At 47.2% G+C, this 18,421-nt stretch overlaps 1 protein-coding gene across 6 annotated transcripts in view; it reads right to left on the reverse strand.

The window, feature by feature from the left end:
- Vps13d (vacuolar protein sorting 13 homolog D) overlaps positions 1 to 7,051 on the reverse strand; it is a 246,715-nt gene extending 239,664 nt beyond the window's left edge. For 5 of the 6 annotated variants that reach the window (XM_090335790.1, XM_090335789.1, XM_090335788.1 and 2 more), the window contains exons 1-2: positions 6,925 to 7,051; positions 3,286 to 3,455 (exon numbers count right to left, since the gene is read on the reverse strand). In XM_090335790.1, the coding sequence (XP_090191916.1) occupies positions 3,286 to 3,382 (97 nt within the window). In that variant the 5' untranslated portion in view covers positions 3,383 to 3,455; positions 6,925 to 7,051. Of the gene's footprint in view, positions 1 to 3,285; positions 3,456 to 4,161; positions 4,234 to 6,924 lie in introns of those variants that run through there. The other variant, XM_090335787.1, reaches the window with a different exon arrangement.
- Positions 7,052 to 18,421: the final 11,370 nt, after the last annotated feature.

Consider the following 18,421-nt stretch of genomic DNA (forward strand, 5'->3'; position numbering starts at 1 on the left):
CACATGCATACTAAGCTCAACTAAGAACAGGACACTGAACTAGTCACAGAGAACTTGAGAGAAGGCAAGGTTCTCAGCCCCAAATTGCTGGAGGCAGCTACTATTTTTTGGTCAGTCCTGAGGCTTGAACTCAGAGCCTGGGGCACTTTCTTTCACTCAAGGCTAGGGCTCTACCACTAGAACCACAGTACCTACTTCTGGTTCTCTGACGGTTAGCTGGAACTAAGATTCTGGGCTGGCTTTAAACTATGTTCCTCAGATCTCAACCTCTTGAGTAGCTAGGATTACAGATATGAGCCACCAGTGTCCAGCAAGACAAGAAAAAAATCCAAGTACACAACTGGTACTGAGATTTGAACTTGAGGCCTGGGCTGGCTTGCTTGCTCAGGTAGCACTCTGCTACCTGAACCACATCTCTAGCTCAACCTTCTGCTGGTTATTTTGGAGATGGATCACACAGATTTTTCTGCCCAAGCTGGCCTCAAACCTTAATGCCCCACATCTCAGCCTCCTGAGTATCTAGAATTATAGGTATGAGCAACTGGTGCCTTGAGCTGAAGATCTCAGGGATAATGCCCAGGCCCAGGGGTAGGTCAGTAGCCTTGAACTGAAGGCCCAGTTCAAGACCCATGACCCACAAAAAATTTAAAAAAAAAAACCACAAAGGGGCAACTGGATCTTTGACCTTACAAATACAGTCATGTCAAAGATCAAAGTTCGGATTGCTTGCCATGTCACAGGCAGCCTCTACTTTCTGCCCTGATCCAGTCCACATATGAAAGCTGGAGCACACTGGTGTTAAAGTAGTAAGCACAGCTGCCTTTGAAATATGAAGGCTTTCCCCCTCACTCCAGACTTCATTCTCCCTTGAGTGTGGTGATATACCCCAGGCCACCCACCAAAATCCTTTTAAGCCCACTCAAAAACTATTCTAATAGCTTTGCCCGGGGCCTGTGGACAGACAGAAAAGCACCCCTTCTGTGTACCCCTCTGCACAGTGATTCTATTACTAGGGTAACATCACAGATGGTTGTATAATTTGCCTCACCAATAGGGTAGCAGCTCTCTGAGGGCAGAAACTGAATTAAGAATTCCCACCACCCTGTCACTAGGGAGATCTCACCATACTACATGCCAACATTATTTTGTTTCTTCCCCTCCATTCCTGGTCCCCTTTCTTCCTCTCCCTTCCTTGCCTTTTCCCTCCCTTCTTGCTTCCCTTCTTTTCTCTTCCCTTTCCCTCCCTTCTCTCCCTTCACCCTCTCTTCTGTCTCCTCACCCTGCCTCCTCTTTTCCATCAGTTTTTAGCACAAAGCCTTGCCCTCAGCCAGGGGCTGAGTAAATATCTGCCCCATGTCTAAACATAGCCAGCTCTTATACTCGCAAGGCTTGGCTCGTACACTGGCTTCAGTATGTCTGGGACCATTAAAGAGCAACCAGACATGAACTTGATACTACTTCTGCACTTTGGACACAACCTCTTCACCTTAGCTTTCCCCTTAACTTCTTTCCAAGGATGGGAAGAAAAGAAGAAAAGCAGTGTTTTGTTCCCAAAACACTGTAAAGGCATAGGGAGGGGCAACCATCACTGACCCACAGCCTATCACAGCCAAAATTTGCCTAGGTGACAGAGTCATGAATTCTTGGAAAGCAATGCTTTTGGAGACATGGTAACCACTGTACTCTATCTTCACACCATACCAATAGGTCATGGCTACTTCTTTCTACCGGCCTGTCCTGCCCACTGGCTACACATCAGGACTCTTATGCTTCTGTTAGATCAGGCCTCCTCTCCACCTCCTGTGATTGTGTGCCCCCACAGTGAATGTTAAAGCGTCCCATTTTGAAATGGACCAAGTCTATTTAAATGAAAACAAGGAGAACAATGCTACAATTCTATAATCCTATAATCCTAGGAGGCTCACACCTGTAATCCCAGCTATTCAGGAGGCTGAGATCTGAGGATCTCGGTTCAAAGCCAGCCTGGGCGACTCATCTCCAATTAACCACTAGAAAACTGTAAGTGGCGATGTGGCTCAGGAGGTAGGGTGGTAGCTATGAGCTGAAGAGCTCAGGGACAGCACTCAGGCCCAGAGTTCAAGCCCCCCCCCCCAAAAAAGTGAGAGCACAAGGCCCTAAATTCAAGCTTCAGTAGTAGCACGCGCGCACGCACACACACACACACACACACACACACACACACACACGGAAAAAGCATTTATTACTAAGCTGTGTTTGTCAGTAAAAGCAAAAATGTCTCAAAGTGGAGATACTTTACTAAGCAAGAGCTCAAATAACTCAATCAAATTTTGGGGGGGGTCATGGGGCTTGAACTCTGGCCTAGGCACTGTTCCTAAATTCTTCAGCTCAAGGCTACCACCCTTGAGCAAAAGCCCTCACTTCCCATTTTTTAAGATTAATTGGAGATAAGAGTGGCTTTGTGGCTTTGTAGGCTTTGTATTGCCCGGGCTGGCTTAGTACCTTGATCCTCAAATCTCAGCCTCCTGAGTAGCTAGGATTACAGGCATGAGCCACCACACCCGGCTCAAATATTTTTAAACTACCACTAGGTACCTATTACATACCAGCAAGCTAAGATGGTTAAATGTTTCATTTGATTCTTACAGCAATTCTGTAAAGGTATATTATTGCCCTTTTTCTAAAGAAACAGAGGAACAGGATTTCAATATTAGCTATTACTCACACAGTTACCCATAATGATAAAACTGTATTTGAAGCCAAAGCCAATGGCATTTTCACTACACAGTAGCTGCCTCCATAAGGCTTCCAAAAAAACTAACTAGGAGCTAGTTGTGATGGCAGAAAAATGAAGAGATAAAGGCTAGCCTGGGGTATATAGCCAGACCCTATTTCTCTCCTTCCTTAACACCCTCACAAAAAAAACTAACTAAAGTTAAGCATAGTCCCCAACCATATGCACATACCACAGGAGTGGTGGTGCATGCCTGAAAGTCTAGCACTTGAAGGTAAAGCAAGAGGCTCAGGAGTTTAGAGGCAACCTTAGCATATGCAGCAAGTTTCACACCAGCCTAGACTATTTAGCAAAATTCTATCCCAAAAAACAAAGCTGCAAGTAACATGAATTGTCTTGTACTAACCACCACTGTTAGAAGGGAAAACATGTATTTAAGTATATTATACATGTATTTCAGTATAAAGCCATGTAAACGTAAGTTCTCATTCTCAATGTAATGAAATAGGTTTAGTAATAGAAATGTTATGTGCCAAACCATTGTTTTTCAAAAAAGAAATATGTGTACTCACCTTTGAGAAGGGCAACGGAAAGCTGGTCAGTGTTCAGATTATTGACATACTTCCCCAAATAGGTATTGAGAACCCAGGCTACGAGACCTTCCAACATGACTACTTCCTCAGGAAAAATTGCTTAAGATTCAGGGATCATTCTTTATTTCTCTTTCTCATGGTCACAGAATCTAAATAAATAAATAAGTAAATAAATGAATGGGGGCAGAGATAATCAATAAAACAAACAAACAAACAGACCAGAAGGTTTCCTAAAAGCTGAATTCCAACTCTACCTGGCTGTAGGTAGATACATGGTGAGCCAAACTTACAGGAGATGGAGAAGAAGCATTGTTAGATTCCCTGTCCCAACATGGAGAACCAAATCAAGAGACCTATGTTTTTCTGTAGCTGTAAGGAATAGTCTCTGAGAAATTAAGTAAGGTACCTGCTATTGGAAGCCGTGTGTCTTTTCACGGTAACTGTTCACTGAATAGCTGGCTTTTAGGTCTCACCTCAATATTAAGTTTTCATGGGGATAGGATTTAGCAAGGATGAAGACATACCATGGCTTTAGAGTCTTCTATACTTTGTGTGTGTGTGTGTGTGTGTGTGTGTGTGTGTGTGTGTGTGTGTGTGTGTGTGTTAGTTCTTAGGCACTGTCCCTGAGCTTTTTTGCTCAAGGATAGCATTCTACCATCTGAGCCACAGTTTCTCTTCGAGCTATTTTGGTGGTTAATTGGAAATAAGAGTCTCACAGACTTTCTTGTCTAAGTTGGCTCTGACCCCTGCAACCCTCAGATCTAGCCCCCTGACTAGTTAGGATTACAACTGTGAGTCACTGGCACCCAGAACTTCTATGGTATCTTTTTAGTAGAGACTATGAAAACAGCTCACCATCCTATAATGTATAAGACAGCCCACTTCCAAATGATGCAACCACAGGTCAACAGAATCAATGTGAATCCTAATGAAGATGAAAGCAAAATGCTCTAAGACATACAAATGAAATTCATATTCTACAACAATTTTATTAATATTTTTCTTAGTTAGGTTTTACATATTTGTTCATTGGGATCATTAAAATCATAAGTGGGCCAGGTACTGATTGCTCATGCCTATAATTCCAGCTACTCAAGAAGGCGAAATCCAATGAATCTTAGATTGAACCCAGCCAAAATAACTAGCAAAAAGCCAGGTTGGAGAAGTGGCTTGCTTAAGTGGTAGAACTCCAAGCAAGAAGTAAATAAGCAAGTAAATAACATGCTTGCATATAGGAGTTACTACCCACCCACCCCCAAAAAAAGAAAGCATGTAAATGAGAGGAAGAAAGCCGTGCTTCATCTACTAACTTTAATGTCCTAGACTAGTGTTATTGGTACCTGGACGTCAGATGATACTGACACAACAAGCCATTTTAACAATGACAAACATCAGAAATTCTATGATTACACCTCAGAATATAGATTCAATACTCAATTGCTACTGACTGTTACCAGGATTGCCAAAAATGTATTCGAGGACTGGGAAATGTGGCTTAGTGGTAGACTGCTTGCCTAGCATGCATGAAGCCCTGGGTTCAATTCTTCAGTATCACATAAGTATAAAAAGCCAGAAATGGCACTGTGGCCCAGAGACAATGCCCAGACCCTGAGTTCAAGCCCCAGGACTGGAGAAAAAAAACACATTCAATCACTTTTTCCACACCCTTACATTTTTTTCAAACATAAACACATATTTAGTAAAAACTGAAGCAACTGAGGAAAAACTCTGATTAGCAACTAAGAGTCAATTTGAGTTAATCCAAGTGAATACATTTATGATACTTTAGAAAATAACTATAAAGCTTTTGCCTAAGGTTAAACAGATGGTTTTTGGTATTACAAAAGGCTAACAGACGACAATCTGAGACATATTTTAAGTGGGTTCTCTGATCCCTCCAGTAGTAAATCCCAGTTAGAACCTTGGGTGCTAATCTTGCTCTGAGCCAACCGTGCTGGTCATCAGACACCACACCAGACTTTCCAGACTGGCAATGGCATTTGTCCCATTAGGAATCTAGCTTATTTTCAGGATCCTTTCCAAGGACTTTGCTCCACCTCTAGTGATTCATCTTTGTGCCAGAGGATATACTCATCCCAAGAGAAAGTCTGACTCCAGGAAAAGGGCCAAAACACAGTAAGTTACCTCAATCTCTAGAAAACATTTGACTTTTGACAGTAGCAACGTGCATTTCCTGGCAAGATTAATTTTTGGTCAACAATAAGTTATTATTTTTTAAAGGATTTGATAAATTACCTGCCTAATTTTTTTTCCAAAGGAATCCACAAGTGATTCCTGAGTTACTTGGTTAAAGTAGTTGGAAGAACAAATTACAATCCTTTCACATAATCTGAGTAAAAGAAACATTCCTCGATTGTACTTTTAGCCAGGTAAATCTATGAAAGCAAAACATGGAAGTGACTAGTAGCCCACACACACAGGCAAAGCGCCAGTTAGAGTACTCTTTTATTTTTGTTGTACTTCTGTTAATTTCAGCCCTAAACACCAGCTCTCCCTCAAACGTCAACTACAGATGCTCTCCCAGTCAAGGGACAAACTCTCATTTTGTACACACACCTTGAGGCCCTACCATGCTTTACCCCTGGAAAGGGAAAGAATGCAAAGTACAAATCAAAAAAGATAGGATTCTCCTGGTGAGACACTCAAGTCAGTAAATTGAGGCCCAAGGTAGAAAGCGTCCATTAACTTGGCTAAGCATCCAGACCCGCCTGGAGGCCTTTCAAGGATTCCCTCAAGGAATCGGGTTTCAGGGAGGGCTGCCAGACTGGCTAGGATCCCAGTGAGTTCACACTCGGGGGCCGCTGCACCGCACGAACCCCCCGCCCCTCTGCCTCCATCCCCAGTGGGACAGGTGACACCGGGGATGCTCAGGGCTCGCTCCGTCCCCGGGCTGGCTCACAGCCCGCCGGCGATGACCTTGAGCCAGGCCCCGCCCCCGGAGCCCGCCCCGCCCAGGGGGACGTCAGACCCCGGCACCCGGCGCTCCTCCCCGGGCGGCTGGAGCCCGGCGCGGCGGGCCGGTGCCGGGGGGCTCGCAGGCTCCGGGCGCACGGGGAACGCGCTGCTGAGCCCTTCAGCTGGGCACCCGGAAAAGGCTCTCCTGCTCACACCCCAAGTCGTTCGCTCCAGGGGACGGGGACCCCACTCCGCCGAGAGCCCGGACGCCAAGGCTCCGGGAGGGGGTCCCCGGCGGGCGGGCGCCCGCGCCCCAGGCCCCCGAGGCGGCCTCAGGACTCGGCCGACACCCGCGGGGGTGCAGACCGGGCTTCGCACACCGAGGCTCGGACGAGAGACCAGAACCGGCGCTCCCTTCCCGCGGGCGCCGGGCTGCGGGGACCCGGGGACGGCGCGGGGGCTGAGTGGGCGCCGGGGGCCCCGGGAGCTCGGGCAGCCCGGAGCCAGAGCCCGGGGCGCCCGCCGAGACTCGGGGTCGGGGGCCCCCGCGAGGGCGGCGGCCCGGGCCGAGGGGTCGCGGCGTCTCCCGGGCTCCCGGGACGCCGGGGTCCCGGGCCCGCCGCGCCGCCCTCCCTGAGGTGGACGCGGCCACCGCCGGCCGGGACAGAGCCGCGGCGACCCCCGGCCCCGCCCGGCCCCTACCTGTCGGTGTCCCGGCCGCTCGACCCTTCCTGTCGGTGCCCCCGCTGCCCGTCGCCTGTCGCCCGCCGCCCGCCGCCCGCCGCCCGCCACGGCCCGGCACTGCGCGGCGCTTCCTCTCCGCCGCTCCTCAATGGCGCAGGCCGGAGCGCTCGACTCGACCAATCGAGTGGCGACGCGCGGGCGCCTGGGCAGCCGAGCGCCGAGTCATCGAGGAAGCGCCCCCTGGCGCTGGCCGCCGGCCCTGCGGGGGCTGAAAGCTCAAATTGCCCCACCAACCGGCAGCCACATTACAGCCAAAGCAGCTGGGGAAACTGAGCCCCAGGAAAAGGGCTACTGGGATCCGGTGCAGACTGTGTTAGAACCCAGGATTCTTCGAGCGACAACGCCCTCCATCGGTACAGGCGAGCTGGAATTCAATTACGCCTTTTTCTGCTTAAGGTGGTTTCCCCTGTTCTTCCAGTAAAACCTTTATCAGTAATCTGGGCGCTGTAGCTCACCTCTGTACTCCCAGCTACTACGGGGGCTGAGATCTGAAGATCGTCGTTGGAAACCAGCCCAGGCAGAAAAGTCTATGAGACGCTATGTCCATTTAACCACCGAAAAAGCTGGAAATGGAGCAAACTGTGGCAAAAGTGGTAGAGCACTAGTCTGGAGGGAAGGGGTAAAACTAAACTCAGAAACAGCACCAAGGTCCAGAGTTCAAGCACCAGAACGAGCATCAAACACACACACACACACACACACACACACACACACACACACACACACACACACACACAATCTCGGGATCCTGAAGCAGGATTATGAGTTCAAGGCCTGCCTGGGCTTACAGTCAGAACTCATCTCAAAACACCACCACCACCTGAATAACAAGCCTTCCTACCAATCCACACCAAGGTCTTACTGGATTTGCTCTCTCCTCTTTCCCATGCCCACTCTGTCTCAGTGAGCTGAATTCAGTTCCTGTCTCAAGGCCTTTGAGTTTGCCTTTTTTCTTTATTGAGGATGCTATTCCGCTAGATAAGCACTGTCCAAGAGAAATGCAGCACAAATTTCCATGAATTGAATAGGAATACAGGTTTGGTTTTGTTGTTCCATTGTGTTTTGGGCACCGGGTTTCATAGCCCAAGCTGGCCTCAAGCTTGGGATCCTTCTATTTCCACCTGAGTGCTGCAATTACAGGCATGTACCACCATGACTGCTTTCACATAGGTACTTTTCTGTTTCCTAGTTGATACATTCAAAGTGAGATGTAGTTGGGAGATGGAACCCAGTGGTAGAGACCTCACCTAGCACATACTAGACCCTATACCAAGGAAAGAGACAGACAGACAAAGAAAGAAAAGGCAAAGTTATTTTTACTCTGCAGTTAAATCCCAAAATACGATTACAACATAAAGCTCTCAAGAAAAAAAAAGGTTTTTTGTCAGTTCTAAGAATCAAATCCAAGGACTCATTCATTGCTAGGCACTCTACTATTTGAGCTATACTCAGACTCCTTTGAGGTTTTCATTTTTGTTGTTGTTCATTTCGGTTTTGAGAGTCTTACAACCAACTTTGTTTGCCCGGGCTGACCTTGAACTCAAGATCTTTCTGCCTCTGCCTGTGCCTCTGGAGTAGGCACCACCATGACCAGAAAAAAGAAAAAGGAATATATTAGGATTGTTTTGTTTTGCTTGTGGGGTGTTTTGGTTGTTTTGAGGCTTGAACACAGGGCTTAAGGGGCTGTCCCTGAGCTCGTTTTTGCTCACGGCTAGTGCTTGACCACTTTGAGCCACAGTGCCACTTCTGGTTTTCTGACGCGTAATTGGATTAAGAATCTAGGAGACTTTCTTCCCTGGATTTGCTTTGAACCTCAATTCTCGTATCACAGCCTCCTGAGTAGCTAGGATTATAGAAGTGAGCCACCGGCACCTGGCTAGGATTGTTTCGTAATACATTTTTTAAATCCAGGAATAACTTACACTTATTGCATAGCCACAGCCCCAGTACTTAACAGCCCCATGTGACCAAAGGCTGCAGTATAGCTCTGGACATTCAAACTCTATCAGAGGCCTAGCTTCATAGGGGACTTTACCACCATCTCAAGGTCATAAATTCAGTTGGTTGTTTTGTTTTGTTTTTGTTTTTTCTTTTACTGTGGGTTATGGGGCTTGAAAGGCCTAGGTGCTGTCCCTGAGCTCTTGAGCTCAAGGCTACCGCCCTACCCCTTGAGCCACAGCCCCACTTCCCGTTTACTAGAAGTTAATTAGAGATGAGTCTCAGGTCCTTTTGTGCCCTGGCTGGCTTTGAACCTTGATACTCAGATCTCAGCCCCCTGAGTAGCTAGGATGACAGGTGTAAGACACCACACCTAGCTTCAGTTGTGTTTTCTTCATAGAACCCAAAGCTGCCAGGAGCCAGTAGCTCACACTTATAATCCCAGCTATTCAAGAGGATCTGAGGATCGTGATTTGAAGCCAGCACAGGCAGGAAACTGTGAGACTTTCCAATTAATCATACAAAAAAATTGGAAGTAATGCTGTGGCTCGAGTGGTAGAATGCTAGCCATGAACAAAAGAGCCCAGGGACAGTGCCAGGCCCAGAAGAAAAAAAAATAAAGATCCAGTGCTGCCTGAGATTGTTGTACATATTTGTTTATACATCCATCAGAATTCCTCAAAAAGCAGAGAATTTTACCTTCTTCATAAATTTTCTTCAACATCTAAACATTGCCTAGCACACAACAGGCTCAATCATGTGTTATGACCAATGACTGAATAGATGAACACAAGCACACTTTGCTCTTGCAGAATCCCAGGAAGAGCAAGAGCAGCCCGGGAGGCTCCTGATGAGGGCTGGAGTAATGCATCTGCTATAATTCTCTACCTTCATAACGTGGAGCTAATGCTCATATTGGTGGGCTGGCTCGCTCCTGAATTCCTGGGACATGGGATCCACCACCTAGAATCTCAAAGCCAGGTCCTTTACGAGCCACAGTGTAAGAACATCTTAGCCTCTTCCAGCAGTGGCTAGGCAGTCCCTCAGAGCTAAATTCCAGAATTTTTTTTTGGTGGGTCATGAGGCTTGAACTTGGCCTGGGTGCTCTCTCTGAGCAATTCAGCTCAAGGCTACACCCTACTCCTGAGCCTGGGCGTTGTCCCTGAACTCTTCAGCTCAAGGCTACTCCCCTATCTCTGAGCCAAGCCCCACTTCCTGTTTTCTAGAGGTTATTTGGAGATAAGAGTCTCAGGTCCTTTTGTGCCCAGGATGGCACAAAAGTATTGAACCTCAATACTCAGATCTCAGCCTCCTGAATAGCTAGAATTACAGGCATGAGCCACTGCACCTGAAATTCCAGATTATTTAACACAAGAATATAACTATACCTGGAAGCAGTGTTGAAAATGTAAAACCTTTGCTATGTCACAGTTCACTTATTGCAGCTTCACTGTATCATGGGTTTTAAAACATATATTCATATAAATATATATATAATTCTGTATCACAGACTTTTTGCTGTATCATAGGATTTTATAGTATATAGGCATTTGCATATTTGTGATTTTCATTATTTTTGCCTAAAAATTTAAAACATGTTAATTAAGGTTAATAAGAGAAGTGAAAGGTTAATAGGGAAAAAAGGGTTTATAAAGCCTTAAAATATATATAACTAGAGCCAGGAGCATGGTCTAGTTGTAGAGTGCTTGCATAGCATGCATGAAGCTCTGGGCTCAATTTCTCAGTACCACATACATAGAAAAAGCTGAAAGTCATGCTGTGGCTCAAGTGGTAGAGCCTTGAGACAGTCCAAGGATACTGTGTGTGTGTGTGTGTGTGTGTGTGTGTGTGTGTGTGTATAAAATAAATATAAGGATGCTACTTGTGAATTTTCACCTATTGCAGGAGTCTCTGGAACATAATTCCCATGATATGTGAGGGATTTCTGTATAACCAGGCATGTGGCTGCCTGGACTCCTCTATAGTACCAGCAATTTAGAAGACTAAGGAAGAAGGATCACTTAATCCAGCCTAGACAACATCAGAAAAACCCCCATCTTGAAACTAGAACTCAGGCACTGGTAGCTCATGCCTGTGATCCTAGTTACTCAAGAGGCTGAGATCTGAGGATTGAAGTTGGAAACCAGCCCAGATAAAATAATTCATGAGATTCTATCCCAATTGGTCAGCAAAATGTTAGACAGGAGGGGCCGGGAGTTTGACCTAGTGGTAGAGTGCTTGCCTAGCATGCATGAAGACCATGATTCAATTCCTCAGTACCACATACATAGAAAAAACTGGAAGTGGTGCTGTGGCTCAAGTGGTAGAGCTCTAGCCTTGAGAAAGCCCAAGGACAGTGCTCAGGCCTTGAGTTTAAGCCCCAGGAATGGCAAAATATATATCAGACAGCAGGCATGGCTCAAGTAATAGACCACTAGCTGTGAGCAAACAGCTGAGCCATTCAGCCATGAATTAGTCATGATATGAACATATAGTTAAGTTTTTCTTTGGTTAATACATAGATGTCTAGGAAACTGAAGGCACAGATACTTCTTGGCAGAATATTGTCTAGCTTATTTGCTTGTTTTATGCCTGTACTGGGGCTAGATCTCAGGACTTTATGCTTTCATTCAATTTTTTGCTCATGGCAACCATGTGATTGGAGAATTGAAACAAAGGGTGTGTGAGGGGGGTAAGTACTTTCACTCAGGGACTGGGTTGTTATCTCTTAGCTTTCTCTTCTCAAAGCTGGCACACTACCATTTGAGCCATGCCATGCCTCCACTTCCAGCTTTTTGATAATTGGAGACAAAAGTCTCACGGACTTTCCTGCCCCAGCTGGCTAGGAACCATGATCCTCAGATCTCAACCTTCTGAGTACCAGCAATACAGGTATAAGCCACCAGTATCCAACCTTAACCATGGTTAAACATTTTGAATCCCAGATCCATAGCCTGAAGAAGAATGGCACTGTCACATGGAGAGAAAGACAAAGGGACAAAAAGCAGACCCCAAGGCAGGAATGGTATCTCCCACATGGAGGCTGAGGATAGAGGTGAGGGAGGATATTCACACTGCTTCTGTTGAAGTTTCATTGGCTTCCTTCATATATATATATATATATATATATATATATATATATATATATATACACATATATATATATAATATAATATGACTCTATCACTAAGCTACATTCCCAGCCCCTCAGTGGCTTTCTTATGAACTTCTAAGGCTCTGATTATCACAAGCCTCTGGTAGCACACAGCTAGGTTCAGTCACCACCAGTTCAGATAAGCTCCAACTATCAAGCCTAGCCAGGCCTCAGTCTGTCCTCCTCTATAGTGCCTGGCCTGTGGGGCAGAGTGAGGTGACCTAATATGACTTTCCCAGCTCTTAAGCCATGCCATGTCTAGGTCACTTCCCATGCTCCTTAGGCCACTATCCCCAGCCCAGGTCCTGCCCCCTTCCCCAAAATGGCTGCTCCCTTGCAAACTAGCAAGAGCTACCTCTCTGTCTGTCCTTCCTCCTTGCTCTGCATTTCCTCTATGCACTGAGCATACCCTGCCCACCTTGCAGCCTGCCATGTATTTCTCTACACAGCTCCTCTTGGCAAGTGACTTGATTGGGAGGCAAAAACAGGAGGATCAAAGTTCAAGACCAACCCCAGCAAAGTTAGTGAAACCCTACTTCAAAAACAAAGTCAGGCCCTGTAATCCTAGCTCCTCAGGAAGCTGAGATCTGAACATCACAGAGGACTGCGAATGTGGTTTCACGGTAGAGTGCTTGCCTAGCATGCACAAAGCCCTGGGTTCAATTCCTCAGTACCACAAAAACAGAAATAGCCATAAGTGATGCTGTGGCTTAAGTGGTAGAGCCTTGAGAAAGTCCAAGGACGGTGCTCAGGCCTAAGTTCAAGCCCAAGGACTGTCCAAAACAAAACAAAACAAAACAAACCTGAAGTGAAGCCATGCTCATGTAGTAGAGTGCTAGCCTTGAGCAAAAAGGTCAGGGACAGCATCCAAGCCCTGAGTTCAAGCCCCAAGACTGACACACGCGCGCACACACACACACACACACACACACACACACACACACACACACACACACACACACACACACAAACCAAGTCAGGCGTGGTGTTGAATGCATGAAATCTCAGCAACTCAGTAGGTGGAGGTAGGAAGATTCAGGTCTGTGACTTGGTCAGGCAAAAGAAACAAGGTGTTATCTGAAAAACATGCTTTTTAGCAGCAACCCCTGGGAAATAAGACAGCAGAGAGGCCGGGCCATGCTGTCCTTGTCCCACAGCACTCTCTAGCAACTCTCACTGAATGATTCTGAAATCAAAACGAATATAGTTGGCTTCTTCTGTCCTGCCTCACCCAGGGGCACAGGCCCAGCTGGCTTTACCCAGTGTGAGAATGGTATGCAGAGAGGAAATGGAACCATTAGCCAAGGCACAGGGTGTAGGGCATGGGGGTTAAAGGTCCAGAGAGCCATCCAGCTGCAGGTACCAGGGAGGGAAGAAGACCAGAAGTCATCCGGCGGGGGGCCAGTGAGATGCCTCACATTTTTATGATGGTCTGTTTCTCAGGAATGTCTGTAGATGACATCCCACGGGCAAGCCCACCTGCTGCCAGTGTGAGTGGTTTCCCGGAACCCAAGCCAACACACTCCATCCACTCCTTCATGACCTCTTCTGTTCTGTGTTCAGCGCTTTTCACAGGACAGCTGACTGGATGTGATAGAAATTCTAACCACCACCATAGCATTTGTTTTCTTTTTTTAGACAAAGTGTTTATTTTTATTATTTTTTTTTGGTAGAACTGGGGATGGAAACTCAAAAGGCTTGCTCAAATCTCTACCATCTCTCTCTCTCTCATACACACACACACACACACACACACATTCCAGCCCCTTTTGACCTTGGATGTTTTCAAGGTAGGATCTTACTTTATACCTCCTTCTCACTCTTCTCGATGTTGTTGGGTGGACTGGGTATGACAGGTATGCTTTGTCACACCCAGTCATTGGTTGAGATGGAGTCTCCTGAGCTATAACAACTGAACTGGCTTGGAACTGTGAAACCCTGATCTCCTGTGTGGCTAAGATTACAAGTTTGAGCCACCATGCCCAGCTTACATGTTTTGTTTGTTTGCCAGTCCTGGGACTTGAATTCAGGGCCTGAGCACCATCCTTGGGCTTTCTCGAGGCTAGAGCTGTTTGAGCCACAGCACCACTTCCAGCTTTTTTCTATGTATGTGGTACTGAGGAATCACACCTGGGTCTTCATGCATGCTAGGCAAGCCCTCTACCATTGGGCCACACCCCCAGCCCCTGCTTAAATATTTTACAGACAGTCTGGTGGAGTGAGGGTGAAGACAGGAGGTCCAGGAACCAAGCACCTGGGTGGGTGGTCTCCTCCACACAGTTTTCGAGATCATCCAGAACTACGGCGGTCATGTACAGTGAGGAGGAGTATGCAGACAGAAAGCCAAATGTCCGCTGAACAAAAGTGGCAGCCAAGGCTTTAAAGTCTGTATTCCACTTGGGACATTACCCTGCTTTTGTTGCCAAGTTAGAGGCATGGGAAGAGGTCTTTTTTTCCCCCTACTTTCCGTCTCTTAGTTCTCCTGCTTATGGCTTCTAAAGGCTAATGCTGGCACCACAAACTGCACAGTGACCATCCCAGGAATTAGACCTGTGTGTCCTTCTGAAGGACCAGGGATGACAAACAATGCCCCGCAGGCCTCCTAGCAGGGTACAATGCATGTACATGTACATGTACATGTCTCACTGCTATAAGTAAGCCTAACTCCCTCTTCCTGACAAAATATTCTGCAAAATTGCTGGTTCACACCTACAACCCTAGCTGCTCAGGATGTTAAGATCTGAGAGCTATACTTCAAAACCAGTCTAGACACAAATCTGAGAGACTATCACCAATTTACCTGCAAAAAGAAAGAAAGAAAGAAAGAAAGAAAGAAAGAAAGAAAGAAAGAAAGAAAGAAAGAAAGCAAGCAAGCAAGCAAGCTGGAAGTGGCTCCGGTGGCAGAGGGCCATCCTTGAATGAAAAAAGCCAAGTGACAGCATGAGGCCCTGAATTCAACTCCCAGTACCAAAATAACAACAACAACAATAACACTGTGATTTGGAGTTTGGAGATGATAAGGAGTTGGAAACTCATCCGTAAAGTCCCTTGAGATAGGGTCAAGATTTAAGCTCTAACTGGCAAAGCATTTATAAGAAGAACCTAATTAAAAGTTAGAATTAAAAAGAATGATTGAAGGGCCGGGAGTTTGGCCTAGTGGTAGAGTACTTGTCTAGCATGCACAGAGACCCGGGTTTAATTCCTTGGTACCACATACATAGAAAAAAGCCGGAAGTGGCTAAGGCTCAAGTGGTAGAGCTCTAGTCTTGAGGAAATCCAAGGACAGTGCTCAGGCCCTGAGCTCAAGCCCAGGAATGGCAAAAAAAAAAAAAAAAAAGAATGATTGACTTTTAAATATCTAAAAAATGCTCAAGACTTGGGAAGTGGTAGAGATCACTGTTTGAGGCCAGCAGAGGTTGAGACTCCTGACACCGGGGGCAGTGATTATGCCTGCCACCCAGGGACACAGAGAAGCACACAGAGCAGGACTGCAGTCCAGGCTGCACAGGCATACAGCAAGAAAGACACTATTTCCAAAGTAAGCAACACAAAAAGCGGTTGGCAAAGGAGCTCATGTGGTAGAGCACAAGGCCCTGAGTTAAAACCCCAGTGCAGGCAAATCAACCCCAAATGCGACCTCAACTCTCAAGTCCAGAAGGACCATTGTGTAATGTCTTTCAGTAAACTTTGCTCAGCCACAGTCATGTCCAGAAACACGCTGAAGTAGGGGAGAGATAAGCCTCACATCTGGCAGTCTTAATTCCATTACACTTTCATGCTCAGTAATGGTGATAATAAGCTATCAGCTAAAAATAAATTTTACAAAGCAAATAATAATAATAATAGTAATAATAATAATTAACTTCTTAGCCAGGCACTGGTGGATCATACCTGTAATCCAGAGCTATACTCAGGAGTCTAAGGTCAAAGCCAGCCCAGGCATTAAAGTCTGCGAGACTCTTTATCTCTAATTAACCAAAGCGGGGGTGGGGGCGGGGAAGCAGGAAATGGAGCTGTGGCTCAAGTAGTAGAGTGCTAGCCTTAAGCATCCAGTCCCTGAATTCAAGTCCAACACCAGCGCATGCTCACGTGTGTGTGTGTGTGTGTGCGCACACACACACACACACACACACACACACACGGAGCCAAACGTCGGTAAATACGCCTATAATCTTGCCACTCAAGAGGGTAAGATCTGGTTTAGAGCCAGCCCAAGCAGAAAACTCCATGGGATTCTTAGCTCCAATTAACTACCCCAAAACCAAAAAGGCCAGTAGAGTTGTGGCTCAAGTTGTAGAGCTACAGCCTTGAGTGAAAAAAGCTAAGGGACAGGGGCCGGGAGTTTGGCCTAGTGGTTAAAGTGCTTGCCTTGCATGCATGAAGACCCGGGTTCGATTCCTCGGTACCACATACATAGAAAAAAGCCGGAAGTGGTGCTGAGGCTCAAGTGGTAGAGCTCTAGCCTTGAGAAAGTCCAAGGACAGTGCTCAGGCCCTGAGCGCAAGCCCAGGACTGGCAAAAAAAAAAAAAAAAAAAGCTAAGGGACAGTATTCAGGCACTGAGTTCAAGCACATCCCAATACTGGCATAACACACACACACACACACACACACACACACACACACACACACACTAACTGGGCATGAAGGCGCAAGCCCGTAATGCCAACAGTATGGAGACTGAGACAAGAGGATTGACAGCTTAAGGCTAGCTTGGGTCACATTGTAAGTTCAAGACCAGAATAGACTACATAGTAAGACCTTGTGCCAAACAAACACACACACAAGCACGAGCACACACACACACACACACACACACCCCTTTGTCTCCAACCCCCTCCTACCCTTTGTTCTGGGAAACTCCTGCTCATCCTTCAGGAATGCTTGTGAAGTCACCTCTAGAGCCCTGCCATGCCCCCTCTCTGCCTCTTCTGTGCTCCTGGAGCCCTGGTCCATCCTGGCTTCCAGGACTGGATCTCATGAGCACTGCTGTCACGCAGGACCTCCTGGAGGCAGAGAGTCTTGCTCTCCTGTGAGGAGACTGCTTGTGAAAGGCAGTCCTGCAGAATCCCCACCTCCATATAAGCAGGCTGAGGAAGAGATCTGGCCTACCTGAGAGTAGGAGCAAGGTGTATGCAAGGTGTATTTGGGCTGGCTGGCTGGCTGACCGGTCCTGACCAGAGAGGGGCGACAGGGCTACTCGGCCCCCAGCCAGTACAGCTGTCATGGGAAGTCCTTTGGGGATAGTTACACCTCAGTCCTGCTGGGCTGCACTAACCATCCCCAGCTCTCCTCACACAAATTTGGTGGCAGGACAGCAGGCCAGTGGACCAACTCAGACCCCAGAAAAGCCAAGGACCAATGTGTACAACAAACAAAATTTATTTATAAGCAGAAATGCTGTCCAGCCTCCAGTGCAAACTCTCATTGTCTTGGAATCAACACAAGCAGGGAAAATTGAGGCCACACCCAGAGTCTTTCCATTGCATGGTTCCCTTGTTCTGCTCAGTAATCCCAGAGCCCCAAAGTACTTCCAGAACTGGCCACCAGGGGGCACACACACCCCACTGCCACAAGGTCCAAAGGCAGGCAAGTGCAAAACCCTGATTCTCTAAAGTAGAAGTCCTTGTCTTCATGCTTGGGGCCATCATTCTGCAGACAAGTTCCATGAACAAGGGATCAGTCCAAGTACCTGAGATTGGACAGGGCCCCCAACCCCTTCTTTCCAGGTTGGCCAAATCTGTAGGTAAAAATCACTGGTTTCAGCCACTTCTGGATTGGCCACTTAACTTGACAGGGTGGGCTGGGCAGACCCACAACACACAACACACAACACACAACACAGTCACAAACTAGCTATCCACTTCTCTCATTCAGTACCAGAATGGCTCTGCACCTCCCCTGGGGCCAGAGAGATGGGGAGCAGGAGGGAGCAATGCTGCTCCAGAGAAGGAAGGAAGGTCCAGGCTGAGGTAGGTGGAGAAAGATGAGTGCAGGGCCTCGGACCTCTCCCATGGAGGCCAGTCCCTGCGAGGATGAGGTGTGGCCAGGGTGTGGTCAGCAGACGGTCACTGAGGGCTGGAGTCGGGGTACCCAGAGTGAAGGTCCATACAAACCGGGCAGACAGCACGCAGGTTGGTGGTGTGTGGTTCCATCGGCTGGCTTCCCATCCCTGCCCTGTGGGCAGCAGTACTGGGCAAAGTTGCCTGCCTGTGCCCTCTGGGCACCTTTCACACCAAAGTTTGAAAGGACAAGCCAGAAGTGAAGATTTGGAGTCCTGAGCAAACTTGAGGGAGCTCCTGATCCTACAGGGGTGTGCCTCCTACACACTCCCATAGGGGACAGTCAGGGGTCCCAGCATTCA

Source organism: Megascapheus bottae, chromosome 6 (assembly GCF_031878675.1).
Source record: "Megascapheus bottae isolate mThoBot1 chromosome 6, mThoBot2.hap1, whole genome shotgun sequence".
Lineage (NCBI taxonomy): Eukaryota > Metazoa > Chordata > Mammalia > Rodentia > Geomyidae > Megascapheus > Megascapheus bottae.